Source organism: Microtus ochrogaster, chromosome 7, assembly GCF_000317375.1.
Source record: "Microtus ochrogaster isolate Prairie Vole_2 chromosome 7, MicOch1.0, whole genome shotgun sequence".
Lineage (NCBI taxonomy): Eukaryota > Metazoa > Chordata > Mammalia > Rodentia > Cricetidae > Microtus > Microtus ochrogaster.
The window spans coordinates 60,926,157-60,944,791 of NC_022014.1; the positions used below are offsets into that span (position 1 = coordinate 60,926,157).

The window sequence follows — 18,635 nt, forward strand, 5'->3', positions numbered from 1 at the left end:
CCAGCAACCACATGGTGGCTCACAACCATCTGTAATGAGGTCTGGTGCCCTCTTCTGGCCTGCACAGATACACACAGACAGAATAGGTATACATAATAAAGAAAGAAAGAAAGAAAGAAAGAAAGAAAGAAAGAAAGAAAGAAAGAAAGAAAGAAAGAAAGAAAGAAAGAAGAGAGAGGGAGGTAGGGAAAGCGGGAGGGTCTTCTTTCTAAAAAACTCTTCAGAATGACAGCTAGTGGGAACCATTCATTCTCCGCTGCTATGAGGTAAGGCTGTGTCATCTACATGAATACCAAGGAATTTTTAAAGCTTGTCTTTTTTTCCCCTGGTTATTGTTTCAGTAAACAAGAGGGAACTTGGAGGACTATTGTAATCATCTGTTCTCAGCACCCCAGCTGTTTAACAGTCCACAGCCATTGTCGACACAGACAGTGAATGGGGTTTGCACTCAAACCGAAACGCATGAAGTGCTGCACAGAATGGCTCTGTGTCTTCTACCTTCTCAAGGGCAGGAAACTTGGATGTCACAATTTGATGGCACTTGCACAAAGAACTGGGTGTTACTCTTTGTTCTCAATAACCAGCCGTGATGCTCAGAGGCCACACGTGACTGGCTCAGGGAAAGCCTGTTAGAATGGAGCTGGTGTCAACAAAGTTAAATCAGAAATTCTGTCAATGTCAAGGTTAACTCAAGAAGAGTCTCACTGAGGTCTACTCTTTTCTCTGCTAACTTGGTAAGTATCGAGAGACACCTACAAGCCAGAGTTCCTGCAAGCACTGGGGATAAGACCAAAGGATGGCTTTGCTCACCAGAGGCCACCATAGGAGAAGAATAGAGATGGAGAAACAGTGACAGCACTGTGGTCAGGGAGTCTCGAGAGACGACGTATGGAGAGGAAGAAGAGGGGCAACTGAATAGGTGGAGAAGGGGGTGGGGAAGAAGTCCACAGTGAGGTGGGGGCGTGCTCAGGGGAATCTCCAAACCTGATTCTTTCCTGAAGGAAGACTAAGAATTGGGTGGGTAAAAAGGGATTCTGAAGAGAAACCTGGCACCCTTCCCAGCTCCTCTTGAACAGCACAGCTCAGGACTGGTACATCTTGTCCTGTCTCTTGGGGATCCCAGTTCTGAATTCCTCCTACTGTTAGAAACATCTATCTGTTGGGGCGTCTTCTTGGGGATTATTGCTAGTTTTTGAGTTGGGACTGCCCTCTGGAACGCCAAAGCAAACCCACTATTCCAGCCAGGAAGACAGGACCATGATGAAAAGGCAGCTTGAACCGACTTACAGCCTTCTCATTCCCTCATGTTGAACATTCTGGCTTGTTTTCTGGGTCCTCCTGCCATGACTGCCCCATCCCCACAGTTGCTTTGCTCATGCCGGTTTCTCAGCATCTAGAAACATCCTTCAGATGCGTCCATGGCTGTTCATCACACTTGGAGTGAAGCCTGGTGGCCCTGGTGGGGACCACCCCCATAACTTTGGGATGCTCTATTGCTTCTGAGTATTGCCAAGTTGCTTTCTGAACAGTGGATTCATTCATATACCTGGTTGGCTTCAACTGACTGTTACATCTACTCTCAGGAGTAACTATACCAAAAAAAAAAAAAAACCCATGACTTAATGCACACATTTATTAAAACCTAAAATGAAAATGAAATACTCTTCCAAAACTAACTGGCTTAGACATACAATCACCAGACAAAACAACCAACAAAATTTTGAAAAAAGACAATTGTTACAGAAAACTCATAGTGCTGGAGAGATGGCTCAGTGGTTAAGAATGTTGGTTGCTCTTCCAGAGGACCCAGGTTTGATTCCCAGCACCCACATGGCAGCCCACAATTAATCAACTTTGCATGTGACAGTCGAGACATCAGCACCAAACATCCCACATTGTTGAGCAAAGAAGACCTCTGAGATGGGTAGGCATATTTCATACCAATGACAGCTGAAAGAATGGTAGCAGTTTGTCACACTTTCAAAGAGTCACAAGGATATTTTCAGAGGGAAGCACAAACGGTTCAGTGAGAATTTTAGAACCTTTCAAAATCATATTGTACTAACAAGATTAAATGTAAAAAAAAATCCCTAAGTCAAATTGTTCTAAAGATCAAATTATTAGTGGTTTGGATTCCTTAACTTCCCTTCTTGTCATTGATCCCTGCACATAACATCGGCTAGCAGCCACTTTGTCGGGTTTAGAGACTTGGCGGCAGGCGAGCATGTCTCTGTATCCTTCCAGCCATCATTTGTACTGTACACAGACTATCCCACTGCTGAGCCACAGCTGGCTGACAGCTCTCCGCTGCTCCATATAGGATTAGTCAGAGAAACCCAAGTCTCCTGAGGGAAATCTATAAAAGAGGACGCTGCTTGCTGGCCATAATCAACAGTGTTAAGATCCTATAAAGACATAAATTATTCTCCAGATTTTAAATTCAACACTTATCTCCTGTGTCCAGAATGGCTGGCATTTAGAATCTGAAGATTAATTGGAGACTCTGGTTAAGTAACATTGAGAAGATACATTGTACTTTAAGGCCACCTAATCTAAACAGTAACATGATGAACAATAAATTTTTTATTTCAAAAATAGTGCCTCCATCACATGGCAAGCCCATGTCTTTGTTGTCATGGCCAGTTCAATATGGTTGACAGTGCAGTCAGAAAAATATAAAAATCAAAAAATCTCCAAGAGTCCTGGGATATTTCCTTTTACTGTTAGTAGGAAGCAAACACAACATGGCAATATTTTTCATCTCCCTGTAGAAAGACTATATGCATCCATCTAATCAGCAAATATGTAGCAAGTACTTACAACGTGCCAGGTATTGTTTTAGCTTAAATGGAAGAATAAGATAAGACCCCTGCTCTTGTGGTGTGTTCATGACAACGGAAAGACACACAAAAGTCAATTAACAAGAGCCCAGGGTTCAGATGGTGATGGAGGATATGAAATACATAAAGGAATACACCACCTCGGGTAACACGGGAAGAGCGCTCCAAAGATTATCTCCAAGGACACACGTCTAAACAGGGAACGGCAAGATATAAATGGACGTCAGGAAGTTCTAAGCCTGGTCAGCAATGGGGCAAGAGCCAGGTCACCACATCCACAGGCCGTGACTCCATGGTGGGAGCCATGCTGTACTCTCACAGCTGGAAAGAGCAAACAACAACTGATTTACCCAGCAGCTGCAGACTCCACACTCTGGATGCCACGTAGACAAGGGTCTGGGACAGAAACCCTCCAGTAGACTGTAGATGTCTCCAGAAGCTTTTAGCTGAACGCCCCCACTGTTTGACTACTGGACACACAGACGAAGACTGCACAACTGACAGCCATGTGTGGACTGAAAAAGTCGGCTTCACTTACAGACAGAGCTCATTTCAGAATTGTCAACACACCTGCCGTGTTTCTTCCTCCACTTCTGGCTCTGTACATGAAGTTATTCTGACTTGCAGAGTTTAGCCGGAGGAAATGGTTAAAATGAATTGCCTTGATCTTGGCGCATCATTCAAACCCAGCAAATGCTAAGACAGCAGCCCTGCCTTTCTAATGTTAGGGACGGCCGTGCCCACTCCTCTTCTTTTTCAAGCTACCCTGGTCTTTTTTTGTGATTAATTTTAGTAACGGGAGAATGACTTGTTTAAGAACAAATGAGTCATGGTACAGTTTAATATCTAGAAACCTAAAATCACCCTCCTCCACAGAGAATACCATTTCTAAGTATGAAACTCTCATGTTTTAAACATTCGGATTCCATGTTAACTCGAGGAAGCTTCTGGCTTTACAGCAGAGGTGGGGGAAGGACGAGACAGGGTCCAGAAACTGTAGAGAAGAAGCAGGGAGCCAACTGCCTTCTGAAAGGGGTTTGTTTGCCTTAGGTGCGTGTGTTTTATGATGTGCAAAAACAATCTGACCCAGATTAAATAGTTGTAGCAAGTGTTCCAAAAATGTATATCAAATGAGCTTCTTTTGAGCAAAAACAGCAGCAAATGGCACAGAATGTAGATCCAAGCAGTTAGGTATGGAAGGCAAGCAGGACGGAAGGAATGATGGACAGGAAGGGGACCAAACACAATCCATTCCCAACCTCTTGAACCCTGAATTATTTTAAACTTTCCAGATAACAGCTGTGTAAACAGCCGTAACTTCGAGGAATATCAATCAGGAATCTGGAGTAGGGCTGCGGGTGTGGCTCCGGAGTGGGACATTCTGCATGTGTGTAGAGAGGCCTTGAGTTTCTGCCCCAGCGTCCTTGCATCTTATACAGTTGACAGAACAAGAACTGTCTTCAGTAGGCTGCTTTCCAAAGTGACATTGAAGAAAAAACAAAAACTGTACCCACGTGCAAACTTCCAGTCACTTAGTTTAACGGGGACCTTGTATTACTTTGCGAGAGCTTAAAATATAAGCACTCAGAAGTCCCTAACAAGGAAAGAAAACCAAAACCCTGTTTCCTCAAAGAGATAAAAAGCAAAACAACAACAAAAAGAGACAGATTTCCTAAAGACCATGCCTGGGAAGACTATACTGCTTCCGAGAAACCCCTCCAAACATTTTGCACGGTCTCTCTGGATATCAGGCAATTCTTTCCAGTTTACTTTTGAGATCAGAAACCTCCATCCTTTCTCTCTTTTATTTATCTAGTTGGATTTTAAAGTTTAAGTAATATTCTAATCTATTTAGTATGATTGATTTTTGTTCCAATTTTATTTTAGTTCTGGTAGCAAGTTCTTGTGAACTTTACAAATAGTAGATACAATTCACCTTCATCTACACTGTCTTGTACTTCAGCTTCTTTTGAGTGACTATCTAGTTCTAGTTCTCAAGAATAACGCACCTGACAATCCACGCAGGTTTGATGTACAGTAGACTTGTATCCTAAAATCTCAATGAAATATATAGGAGCCTTGTGTACTTTTTCATCTTATTTTATATCTGAATCAGCTCAGGTAAACATATATATTTACAATAGAAATAAAGTGTCTGACAGCTTAATGGTATGTATAAGTACTTAATATAAATTTTATATCTAGTTTTGTATACATTAGCTTTCTATATTCTTTAAAATTTTTCTTTACTTTTGAGAATTTCCCACATGGGAGGGAATAGTGATATTTTCATTATATATATATATATGAATATATTAAATATATATATATATGAAATCCTTACTCTTTCCACAAACAATAGTAATCTAGGCTTGGGGGATATAGAGATGAATATGAGGGGGAGAAAGCATGGTCTACAGACTAAGTCTTCTATGATAAATGGTTATGTGATCAGTCCCTATGACTCACCCTTCCCAGGATGCACAGCCTAGTGTAGCCCTCTTTTGTAATGGTCAATTTTCGTTGTCACCTTTACTGGGCCATTGGGTACCCGGCTATTTTGGTTACACATTATTCTGGATGCTTCTATGAGGGTGTTTGGGGATGTGAGGCTGAGGAAAGTAGGTTGCTCTAATGACTAGCTTTAATTGCCAACCTCACACACTCTAGGAAGGGAGTTTCAGGAGGAATTACTTAGACTAGGCTGGCTTGTGGGCGTGTCTGGGGGTGGTGAGGGTATCTGGATTATGATAGTTGAGCTGAGAAGACCCGCCCACTGTGGATGGCACCATTTCTGGTCCGGGTGGAGAAAGTAAGCTAAGCTCTAACGTACAGGCACCTGCTCATTGTTCTTGGCTCTTAACTGTAGAGACATTGTGACTTAGAGGCTTCGAGCTCCTGCAGAGTTGGATTCTCTACAGTAACAGAGTAACCTGCAGTTATGGGGCACATAAATCATTTCCCCCAAAGCAAACCCCTTCTCCTCCAAGTTGCATTTGTCAGGGCATCCTATGGCAGCAACAGGAACTGAAACTAAGAAACTCCTTACCAGGGTGAGCTCAACCTAGTCCCTTAAGTCCTTGAACAAAACAAAGACTGACTGACTGCTGAGTAAGCTAGGGGTCTTCCTGCCTGAAGGCTTTCAGCGTGGGTTTTTCCTGTCCTGGGCTCCCTGGCTCTCAAGATTACGGTTCAGACTGCTGAAGGCTAAAACAAAGCCTTGCAAGTGAGTGCATTTGACTATTTTGGGTCTTGGATCCCACGGTAAATAAGTGAGTGTGTGGTGAAGACAGTATAGGTCCTCAGGAACGTGTCCCTGCTTTCCTAGACCCCAGGATCTGTGCTCCTCTGTCCCACAGAGTCTTCCTGCTCTGCTAATGGAAATGGACTAAGTAGTGAAAACAGGGCCAAGGTGAGGCAGGTACTGGCCAACTGAATGGGGCCATGAGGTAAGTTTATTAAAAAGATGACTTATTAGAATCCAGGAATAAACCTCTGGCATGCACCAAAAGCTCTGGGCTGGCTTTCAGCTCGGGGTGAAGCCACATGAATTGTCTTTCCAGACACTCAGTGCCCTGAAAAACCACCTCTTGACATTGTGAAGAAGCCAGAGCAAGCTGCAACAGGTTCTCACCCAGCCCCAGAGCCCTGCATGCCTGCTGAGCTCATTCCTGGTCTCCTTTATGGATGAGTTTCCTGTTAATATCATTTCCAGTATCTCGCCACTTTAAGAGTTCTCACAGTCACGCTGACCCCGGACTCAGCCCCCAAGCATGGAATGGCTGGAAACTTCCTCTCTGGTTGCCTTCATTGTGCAGTCTAATGGTACCAGGAGACAGACGACAGGCCTGGAAACGGGAAGATCCACTTCAAAACTTAAAGCCCCATGTACCACTGCTGGGCTGGAGTAAGGACCTCATCACCCCTGAGCCTTGGTTTTCACTTTCTTACACTGGGAAAACTGAGAGAAGCCGCTCGCAGCTGTGTGCTCCCCAGGGCGGGAATAGTAATACTGTGTGTTCATGCATATGCATGACTGCACTAAGAATAAGCTGTTTGAAGACAAAGGCCATGTTTTTAAACATCTGCATCCTACAACACCTACCACATTAACAATGCTCAAGAAACATGCGCTGATTATGTAACATGAAGAAAAAAAAAAACCCAAAGGCATGAACTACTTGAGGTGTTCCGTGTCAGGTGATACTAGGAGCATGCCAGCATTCCTGCAGTGTGTCATGCAGCCCTGGGTCTTCGGCAGCTGCCTCATCAGACACTGTCTCCAAACACATAGCTCGGGCCTGGGCAGTCTCGCTGCTTGTATATCATATACTCCTTGAAAGGAATCCGTCATACCATAACTCCTGAATCAAGCCAGTCCAAAGCTGCTGCTAAGGTCTACTCTCCTTCCTTCCTTCCTTCCTTCCTTCCTTCCTTCCTTCCTTCCTTCCTTTCTTTCTTTCCTTCTTTCTTTCTTTTTTTTTTTTAAACCATGGCCTAACACTGTCAAAAACTCACTCCCTGCGCCGAGGTTCTGTATGAGTTTCACCTGCAGCTGAAAACACTCAGGTAACACAAGGCCTGACAAGTAAACTTAGGGCAAATCAGGACATCAGAACCTCACCAAATGGCTCTCCTCGGCGTAGCAAACCCTCCCTGAGCACCCATTCCACTCAGTGCCAGGCCCTGGGCAGAACACTCAATTTTTGGAAAGGAAAAAACACAGGCTTTCCCACAAATAATTTACGTGTAGACACACCCACTCACGAATTCCACTACTTTGCGTATTATTTATTTGGAAATGTCTCACTCTATTAGCTGGGATGGTACTTGCTATGAGGACCAGGGTGACCTTGAGCTTGGACAGTCCTCCTGCCTCTCTGTCCAAATTCCTATGATGACAATGACCTAAAACCACTGGGTTAAGTGGGAAAGCCCCCGGGACAGCTCCCAAGGAAACATGGCTTCAGGTAGCACGTTAAAAATTAAATATTCGTAGTTACACCATACACTTCTACTTGATCAACTATAGACCCAGCGACAGATACACCATTTGTTTCTCTTTTCATTGGGTTAGCAAGGCAGATGTCTCCCGGAGCCTCAGCAGCTGCACCCTGTACTCATTAGGCCTAGAACAAGGACAAGCATCCTTGAGACCATTTTTAATTTGCAACTGAGTGAACGTGGTTCGGATACAAGAGAGGTCCCTCCCTCCCTGTGCAGGGTAGACCTTCTGTTACTATGAATCTGGTCCATGAGAGAATCCACCCACGGAAGAGCAGAATTAGCACTGGGGTTCTGGAGTTGGGTTTTTTGCCCTGAAGGAACTTCCTTTTCAGCTTTCCCAGGGCATCCTGGTGAGTAGGGAAGAGCACCTGTGGGTGGGCACAGAGGGGGCTCCCATAGAGGCTCACTAGGGGACATTCTGCTGAGGTGTGCACAACATCACAGGTCTCTCTTCTTGTGCTTATCATAGATCCTCTTGTAACACATGTCACATGCATGCTGGTGCTGCAGCTCTTTTCCCATTGGGCAGTATGAGGAACATGAAAATATGGTCTACTTATTTTTAAAAGAAAAGAAAAAAAGACACATGTATGGTGTGGGTAGTCCTTCTGTATGTGTATATATATATATATATATATATATATATATATATATATATATTATTGCTATTATTGGTTAATGACTAAAGAAGCTGCTTTTGGCCAATGGTTTATCAGAATATAGCCAGGCTGGAAGAGATATATAGAGACAGTAAATGGAGTTAGGGAGAAGCCATGTAGACAGATGCTGAACAGAATCTTGCCGGGAAGCCACAGCCCCGTGGCAATACACATGTGAATGGGTTAAATTAAGATGTAAGAGCTAGCCAATAAGAAGCTAAAGCTAATAGGCCAAGCACTGGTTTAATTAATACACTTTCTGTGTGGTTATTTTGGGGCTGAGCAGCTGGGAACAAACAAGCGGCCTTCCCCCAACACCTGTATGTCTTCCCATGTCCCCATCTCCATGAATCCTTCCTATTGTCTCAATAATGCGCATTTGCTCCCCACTCGACTCAGTAGAAACATTGTGTTTCTTCCCACCTGACTCAGTAGAAACATTGTGTTTCTTCCCACCTGCCTCACTGTTTGGCTTATCCCTAGAGTTAGAGGCTAACCCCACCATTGTATGTGTTATGCTACCACACCCGTCAGTAATAATGGAATGGAGCTCAGGAATAAAACCAACACTAAAGATGACCGACTCCACCTCCATGTTTATAAGTAAGAAAACCCAGGTCTAGGAAGGAGCTCGATAGCATGGACAGCAGGACTGCAGCCTGGGGAACAGCAAGGCTGTTGCTTCTGGACCGTATACACATCTCACTCTTCTTTGTCAGCCCACGAGTAATTTTTTTTTAATGTGTTGGACTGAAATGGACTTTGCTCAACAAACCATCTTATTTATATCCACATTAAATGAAAAAAAATACAGTCTGGAAGAAAATTATATGATCCACTAACTCAATTTGTTTCTAGGTTTATTTTTAATGCTTTTGTTTTGTCTTAGATGAACCTTTGAAATGTAAAATTTCAAACAATGCAGAGTCTTTTGTTCTCGGAATGGTTCCTAAGACACAGGTGTGAACATACCGTCACAGTAGGGCAAAGACAACGCTGACTCCTAGACATGACCATAGAGTCTAGCCGCCGTGGGCTCCCACCTCTGCCCTGTCACAGTTTACACTGGCTTCCAACTGTTGACAATCATTGCTTCCAGAATCTTTGAATGGGACAAACCTCATAACTTCACAGACTTGGAGGTGTAGTCATTCCAGGCAAGTCATAGTGAAAACTCACAAGTTAATTAACTTCTTCCCTGGGTGCCCTTCCAGACACACTGGCAAGCATTAACAGGCTTCTGGGGCTAGCCACAAGCATGCTGGCTGACTCCCAGATGAGATACAGCCACGACCCAGGGAATCATCTGGATCCTATTCAGTAGGGTTCAAACACAAAGAGCACAAGATAGAATGTGAACAGTCTTCCCAAACGAATATGCTGCTGGCAGCAATGCACAAGGCCCATCCAAACAGCACAGCTCATTAAAAAATACCAGGCAAGAATATTCCCTCCGGATACTGGGGGAGGCCTTTTCATAGACACCATCCACCACGATACGATCCAATACACCTACATCCAATGTACAGAACGAACAATTCAGAGTACAGATGCAGCAGATAGGGGTTCTTCTGGCATTTGGATTCTTTATAGATGGCACGTAAGACTGTGGTGTTTTTTTCCAGCCAGCTCCACAGACTTAAAGGCTTAATTGTGGAAGGCTGCATGCACATGACAGTGTTGAGAGCGATGCTGAGACCGTTAGGATTCTCTGAAAGGCCTTCACAGCTTTGTTCGCACTTAAGACACAGAGACAAAACAGAAAGCAGAAGAAATTGGAAGTGCTTACATTAATATATATATATATGCACACATATTAATATCTCTGTGCATATACACACATATCATTGATATATACATATATACACACATATTAATCTCTCTGTGCATATACACACATATATGCCATGTGTGTACATACATACATACATACATACTTTTCACACATATGTACATGTATACTGGCAGGCTGGAACACACCACTTCCTCTCTGTCCGGGTGGGCTGTGCAAACAGGCACAATTGAAGATTCATAGAGATATCCTAAGAACAGGAAGGTACTCCAGACAGAGGGACAGAGAGCTGGTGAGCTACACTGGCAGATATAATCTAAAGCAGTTAGAGGAAGAAGTCTGGAGGTCAGAAGGCACAGGACCCATCGTAACCCTTCCTACCCTCCTGATCTCCTCATGGCCAGAACAAGGGAAAGAACCCTGTCGGAGAACGGGCTTCATGGCACAGAAAACGGAACAGCTCTCCTGGCTCCTCCACAGAGCAAGTCACATTCACTGACCCTGACACTCAAAGCAAAATGAGGTCATATTCCCTCTTCTGCCAGTCTGTGTCCCCAGTCACCTCTGAAGTTAGTGGAGGAGGAAGAAGAAAAGCTTTTTTTTTTTTTTTTTTTTTTTAACAAGGGCTATTGTTTAAAAATCTGTTAGTACCATAAAACCTTGAGTGCAGGGGTGGTGGGCAGAACCCTAGCTGCATTCTGAGGTGGCATGTCTAGATCTCCAGTGGCCTTTCCAGCATAGACTGGGAACAGCACTGCCTGGTCTCTGGGCCGTGTACCCCAGCATCAACACTTTCCAGATGGTGACTCCTTGCTCTGAAAAATCCACAGCCCCAGAGACTGGACAAGAGTTCTTTAGAAGTCTTCTATGCTTTTTTCTCCTTTAATTGGGGTGAGGGGTGGGTTGCTCTTCGATTCTAGGAAATGCTTGCCTCTTTTCTCCCTCTAGGCTTTGAATAAGTGCTGGGCAATGGAACACCCCTCCGCCAGAGCAGGTGAGAGGTTGAGGAGAAGTTGGCCTGAGAATCTCCAAGAGCCCTTCCTTCTCTGACATACCCAAAGCTAATGCAGACTTTCAACTATGGTGGCCCCCGGAGCCCTGGGGAGAGCCTCTGTTCCAAAGAACTCAGAGCACTCTTCCACAGGCTGCTGTCTTGTGGGGATTGCTGATTTATTCTCCAGTGCTTTTCCGTTCCTTCTTTCTTGAAGATGACCGAGCAGGTCCAATATTTGTGGATTTTACAAGTTTTATGACTTCTCTGGCTCCCTTGGAGTTGAGCTTATTGGAGGCATTAGCAAGAAGCACAGAAACAGCTCACCAGAACCCTTCCCTGTGCGGTGAACAAAGTCTCTGTTCAATATTTTAAAATTTTCCAAGGGGAAAAATTCTTGGAGCAGCTTTTGCTCATAAATTCAATCTAATTTTCCCCCATCCTTCCATTCTTGCAACTGGCTTTTTCCTTTGGCACTATTATAAGTATTTGATCAGAAATGCCAATACATGCTAAAAACCTACTCCACTGACATATCACCAATCCATTGGCCTCTATACCCTTCCCTTCAGGACTTACTCTCTGAAGGAGTCAATCGCAATCCTAGATGCACAGAAAACAGCACACAATGGTACCCAGGTCATTTATGCCTTTTTCCAATATTCCTCGGTCTCCTCACTATAAAATGAAATTAACTTATATCAATCTTCAGTACCCTTTCAGCCCTGGAATTCTGCGAATTTGAAACTTATTCAGAAAAGCATATGGGCCAGGGAGATGGCTCAGTGGGTAAGCAGGTAAAGTATTGGCTACACAAGCACGTGGACCTGAGTTTGGATCCCCAGAACCTATGTAAATGCTGGACACAGTGGCATGCACCTGTAACCCCAGTGCGGAGGCAGGCAGGAGGGCAGAGACATGTGGATCTCTGGAGCTCACTGCCAGTCAGTCTAGCCAAACCAGCCAACTATCCAGGGCAGCACTACCCAGAGTGCCTTCCCAATATCTTTACTGGTGTGGTTCAAGTTGTGACTTTCTAAGACTTCTGCAGAGTTGTGTAACCACTGCCATGGACACAAGGGGATGACACTTCACATGTCCCGGCTGCAGAAAGCCCTAGTCATGTGTCTCTGAGCACCAAACGGCAGAGGCAGATGCTCTTGGAAGAGCATTCACAAGCCTTTGGGAATCAGACAGGTGGGGCTAGCTGAGTCCTTCTCTCTTTCTTTTCTTTCCTATACTGAAAACAGTCATCTCTCAGTATCGCCTTTCAGGATGTGGAGTCCCACGCCTGCAGTGAACCAGCACACACAGTGGCACGGGAGCAGGATTGGCTAAGCATCAGAGCACATGTGTCAAGACATGCTACACCATGCAGCTCTGTGCGGAAGCTTCTCTGCCCGGTTGGTTCTGGGCTCCAGGAGCAGGGGTGACTCTATGACAATCGTGCAAACAGAAGAGCATTCTGAAAACTAGCATGCAGGGACTGATCTGTGCTCTAAGTCAGGGCTTTCCTGTGCAAACTTCAGGGAACGGTGTGTTGCTTATTTGTGAGCAATATCACAAATTATAGTCTCCAGGACTGCAAACATGATCGCAGAATTGGCCTGTTGACCCTACAGGAAGTGGATATAGCATGAAAAAGCCCCACCTCCCCCACCAAAACCCCACCTTCCCCACCACCTATCTTCTGCATCTCTGGCTGTCCCTTGGTCTCTCTGCCTGGCCTTCCTCTCTCACCAACTGGCTGGAGTTCCTTAGAGCTCTGTCCTAGGACCCAACTCCTCTGCCTCTCACTCAGCATCTTCTTTCTAGGGCACAGGACCAAGTCCTCAGGCTTAACAAAGCCATGAAATCCACATCTTCAAGACACACCCACTTCTGACCTTCACACTTGGTCCTGTCTTCTCAGGGTCAGACTTTTCAAGCTCAACACACCCAAACTGAAGCTGTGATTTGTTCCTTTGTACTCTTTCACACACACACACACACACACACACACACACACACACACACACACACACACTCCAGTGTCTCTACAGGCCTATAGGACCTCCATTCATCCAAGCATTTTGGTCAAAAACCCGAGACTCATTCTCAGTAACCCCACCTCCCCGACCTCATAAAGACCAAGGACTACTTATGTGGTTCCCAGACAATTCCTGAATGTGTTCCCTCTGCCTATCTCCATTGCTCCTAACTCCAGCAAACTACTGTCTCAGTGCTCTGGAGAGCAGGTGCTCCACAAACCTTTGAATCTCCTTCCTGTGCTCCAGTGGGACACTGACCCGCTTCTCACCTAACACCATCTCCTAAAAGGAGGCCAGAGTAACCTTCATCAGCTGCTTTGTAGTGTTACATCATTCACTTAAACCTTTCCCTGGGCTCTCATTGCGTCTGAGTTTGTATTCCAAATCCTTACGGAGACATCTGATGCTCATCTTTCTCCAGCACTCACAGATTGCACTCCTTCCTGCACCTCCCCACCTGCTTTTTCCCTTATCTGAAACAACTCCTTCTAGAGTCCCTTAGACCCCAACACACACACACACACACACACACACACACACACACACACACACGCACACACACACCCTTTTGCTTGTTTCCTGCCCACTGTTCCATTGTTGAAGCTCAGTTTAAATTCTATTCCATCCAGGAAGTCTCCCATTACCACCTAGGATATATATATATATATATATAAATAAATATATATATATATATTATGTATATAATAACTGTATACTGTTATTCTGTATACAGGTGTCCCATTTTAATCTGTGACTTTTTAGTGTTCATTTTTGTGGGAAGTAGATTAAATCTTGTGTGAACATGGGTATTGAGGGCATGCACATGGCCATGTCAAGGACCTTATTGCCTCAGTCCCATGGAAAGAGCAACCCTTTCTTTGGGTAAGGCCCAAAAGCATGGCAAAGCCTTTCTCTGGTCCAGCACAAGAGTGTACAAAGGACTGAACGGTATATACAAAAGCTAGAAACCACAGCTTCTCCTCCCAGGTGACTGCAACCTGAGATGGTTCCCTTACAGAGATCTCCCATAGACAACAGCTTATACGCCTCCTCCTTGAAGTGTATATAATAAAGATACTGAGTTTTTAGGTGGCCTAGTGGGTGTCCTCTTTCAGGAGGAGCACAGCCTACCCACTACCAGGTTTTCTGTTTGTGCATCTGTAGTTGCCCCAATCAGGTTTCCAGGACCAAACTATGCAGGATAAGGCACACGTGTCCCCAGAGCAATGCCCACAAAGACCGGAGCAGACATCTACATGTTTACTGTAGTACCATGAGATTCAAGATACATTTTGGTTCGTTATAGATTTTCAATAATTGATACTTAACTGAAATCGTAGGAAGAGATGCCAGGTCACCTGCCTGTACCTCTCACTCTTGATGGGACATGGAAGGGATGGTAAAGAAAGGAGGAAGGACCACACAAGAGGAAGAACATGGAAGTATAAGCAAGGAAACGAAAGCATGGCCCGTGAACAACAGGACGTCAGCTTTTTAGGAAAGTTGGGAGAGAACCCAGACACAGGAAGACAAACACCACATGTCCTCTCCCATGTGTGGGTCTTAGCTTCTGATTTATATACGTATGCTGATGTGGGAGAGAATGTGTATTGAGGCCAGGAAGCTGGAAAGAGGCCATGAGAGAAGGGGGAAAGAGGTCTGGGAGCTGGGGAGGACAGTTGGACACACGAGCTTAGAAAGCCAAGAGGTGAACAGGGGCGGAAAGCTTTCAGAGTGATGGGCAGAGGAGATGGAGTATGGGGGAGTGGGATCACCCCAAACTGAAGATGTATAAAAAAGCCATGAGGAAAGCTGATAGTTTTGCAAATTAATTAAAAAATAAGAGTTACATATTATTAGTCTGTGAACAGAAGTTCCTGTCATAGGTGGATAAAACCACCCTCAGAAAATAACTTATTAAATAAAACTCCTAATGCCAGAGGTGGGTTACCTTCCTATGAGTGTTTTTTGTCGGGGAGGCCCCAGAAGCCTCCCCCACCCACAAAACAATACAGGCCACTGCACTTGATTGCCCATCAGAACTAGATGGTAAGACCCATCACCAGAGACAACACGGCTTTGATTGGAACTGGGCTGGAAGCTTTCTTCCTGCTCACTACCCTTCATGATGCTGTACAGGATGCTGGGGGAGAAAAGCTATCAAAGCTCTTTCCCAGCTGTGGGCCTCATATGCCGCCACACTGACTGGCCAGGAAAGATGTGCCCACTGGTACAATAGAGGCACATCTGGCATTGGGGTAACCAAGCACTTTCTGACTTTTTTGTCTGAGTGTGTGTGCATTCCCTGCACCAGAGAGAACGGACGCCTGGTGCTACAAAACTGCTCAGAAGCCTGTGGCTGGGGAGGTCATAGACCCTGGTGAGGAAACTAGCACCATCGTTCTGCTAAATGGACATGCAGAATCCATCAAGCTGAATTCAAAATACTTACGTCTACAGATTAGTGTTGCTCAAAGCTTGGGCAGAAAAGCTTCAGAGAAGCAGTAGGCAGTGGTTACTGCAATGATGTTTCTACCAATACCTTAATCACATCATAAAAGTTAGTTCCTATGTTACATGGGTTACAGCAAGGCAAACTGGAATTCCTCAGAGCCCGATGTGAAAACGTCACCTCACGAGAGACTTCTTGAGTTGCTGAGAAAGCCACTTTGAAATCGGTTTCCTGATGGGAGTAGGTGCCATAGGTGGGAACCATGTGAAGCCCATAACTTAATGATAAATTATTAAACTGATCTAGCCCGAGTAATTTGGACTAGACACGCCCCCCCCGACTTTCACTTAAAACATTTTTCATGCGTCACCAAGTTTCTTTCCACGTAATGTATTTTAGACACTGGTATTTCATTTTCTCCTGGTTCTCAATGTCCTCTGCTGGTCTTGCATTTTGTTAAAGAAATGAAACTGACATGCCCGATAGACACAGGGAGAAGCAGGACATAAAAAAGTAAAATAAAAATACTGGACATCTCAGAGACTGCAGTCAGTGAAACTCCTGCCTACAGGACCCCTTCAATGGGGACATTTATGATACACGATACACACTGATCTCCCTGTGCAAACTAGGGGTCGTTTGTTGAAATGCTCAAGACAAATCACCGACAAAGGTGGTCAATGCCCTTTACAAAATGCATCCATAGAGTTGTTACTATAAATCTGGTGGATTAATCTATGTGGTCACCCACAGTGGAAAAATACAAGCTAATGATTTTCCTCTGAGGAGATCTCTGAGAAGTAGTGCAGACCTCAGAAGGATGATGGACGTGTTCATTACTGCAAGACAGAGTGAGAAAACTGAGATGTCTTTTTAATAATAGCATGTTCCAGAACAACGCTCGGAGAGGCAACGCAAAATAAATAACTTCAGACGGCAACATTAACACCCAATGACAGCTTCTTGATCACTCACATCAGTGTCGGGCCCCTTGTCTGCACCCGGGCAAGAGAAAGTAACAAACTCATGGCACCTCTTGTGAACCACGAAACAGCAAACTGGGGAGAGAAAAGAAAAAGGAAATTAGAAGGGTCTAGATTTAATATACCAAACAGTGAGGAGTCATTTTAATTCTGGTAGAGACAGAATTGCACAGCAACACAAAGACATTTCATCTAAAAGTCAGCAACATTTTGTTTCAATTAAGCTTATAGATAATACCACAAAATGCTAGGGAAATCTAATCCATGAACCCTCAACCCTAAAGTCGAGGGATAGGATATCCTAAGCTTATGAGATTATTTTCTCAAGGTAAAACCTAGGATAATAAGTTTAACATACTTTGCACTGTCCTATACCTCCACACACATATACAGAGACACATGCACACAATGTATACATGTACTTATGAATGGAAACATTATACTCTATAGGTTAAATAAAAATAACTATAAGAGGAACACTTGATGATAAATAACACAGAAGTATCCTAAGTATAAGTTAGAAGACCCAGGTTCGATTCTCATCACTCATGTGTCAGCTCACAAACCATTTGTGACTCCACTTCTGAAGGATCTGACATTCTATTTTAGGCTCCGTGAGAACTGCACACATGTGGCACACAACATATGTGCAGGCAACACATAAAAAAAATTATTTTCTAAAAAAGATATGAACTCAATGTATAGAAAACACTCTTTAGGAAAACAGTTGGATACAATCTAACACTTGTTTGTAATTGTCTGTACCGGATGCTATCCCCGAGGTAGAAGAACTTTGGCAAATCTAGCAAAATCATTCAGAGACAATCCTAAGCCCAGTAATTTCATAACGACCCTTGAAGATGAATAGATAAAATAATTTAATTGTGAGAAATGAATAAATAATCCCCAAGAGGTCTCTGCGGATGGTATAATACGGAGGATACAGAAGCAATCTGTTTAGTCTTTTCTTCAGAGCTTGGAGTAGAGCTCACCAAGTCCCCTCTACTGTCGTACTGCATGGAACAACAAAATGAAGAAACAGTACTACAAATGCTAAATAAAGAATGTGCTGTCTAAAGCATTGGGGAAGTCACAAGGTTTTCCAACATTTTAGGTTGCATGCATGCTCCGTCCAAAAACACTGATACACTCTGGCTGCCAATCTAGTGGTACATGGAGAAGGGACCCCAGGAAAGTGACTAGGAAATGCAAACCTCAAGGCTAGATGAGAGGGCTCAGAAGGAAAAGGGCTTGCCTCAAAGCCCGATGGGCTCGGTTAGATCTAGGAAGACCCATAAGGTGGAAGAAGAGCAATGACTGGAACAGGTTGTCCTCTTACTTCCAGACGGTGTAAGCATGCATGCCCACACACATGCGCACAGACACAACACAAAAGTAAACACAGTCAGAAGGGCAAGGTCGGGCTCTTTTGTCTCTTGGACTTTTTACCCTCCCTCATGTAGATCGCCATCTTCCTTCCTTCTACAGGAAGTAGCTGAAAGGTGCTTGCTTGTCCAGCACCGTGACCTTGGGCTTTCTCTATCTGGAACTGTGAGAGACTAAAGTGTTGTTTGGAAACCATCGCACGTGTGGTGTTTGTTACCGCAGCAGAAAGCAACTAATATACAGTACAAGGAAGGTCTGAGATTCCCGATTCCTGACCCGTGCCCTGTTTTCTTCTTGCACAATGGTAACACAGCCTCTTACATTTGTGCTAGTAGTTGAAGGAGAAAGCAGAGTGAGTCATTCCGGTGGGTGAGAAAGGACGGTGGGCTTGCTGAGAGCTGAAATCCCACAAGAATGCATTAGTGCACCAAGCCAAGTACTCAGAGTTCTTAGAGAGTTGGGAGTGGCCAGGAAGAAATTCAAAATCCTTTGGCT

At 44.3% G+C, this 18,635-nt stretch overlaps 1 protein-coding gene across 1 annotated transcript in view; it reads right to left on the reverse strand.

Annotated features, from left to right (window-relative positions):
* The window catches only part of Prkca (protein kinase C alpha), a 235,614-nt gene extending 217,841 nt beyond the window's left edge, over nucleotides 1–17,773 (reverse strand). Inside the window, exons 1-2 of the mRNA XM_026780073.1 lie at nucleotides 17,761–17,773; nucleotides 16,747–16,829 (exon numbers count right to left, since the gene is read on the reverse strand). Coding sequence (XP_026635874.1) covers nucleotides 16,747–16,829; nucleotides 17,761–17,773 — 96 coding nt within the window. The remainder of the gene's footprint in view (nucleotides 1–16,746; nucleotides 16,830–17,760) is intronic.
* Between the last annotated feature and the right edge of the window lie 862 nt (nucleotides 17,774–18,635).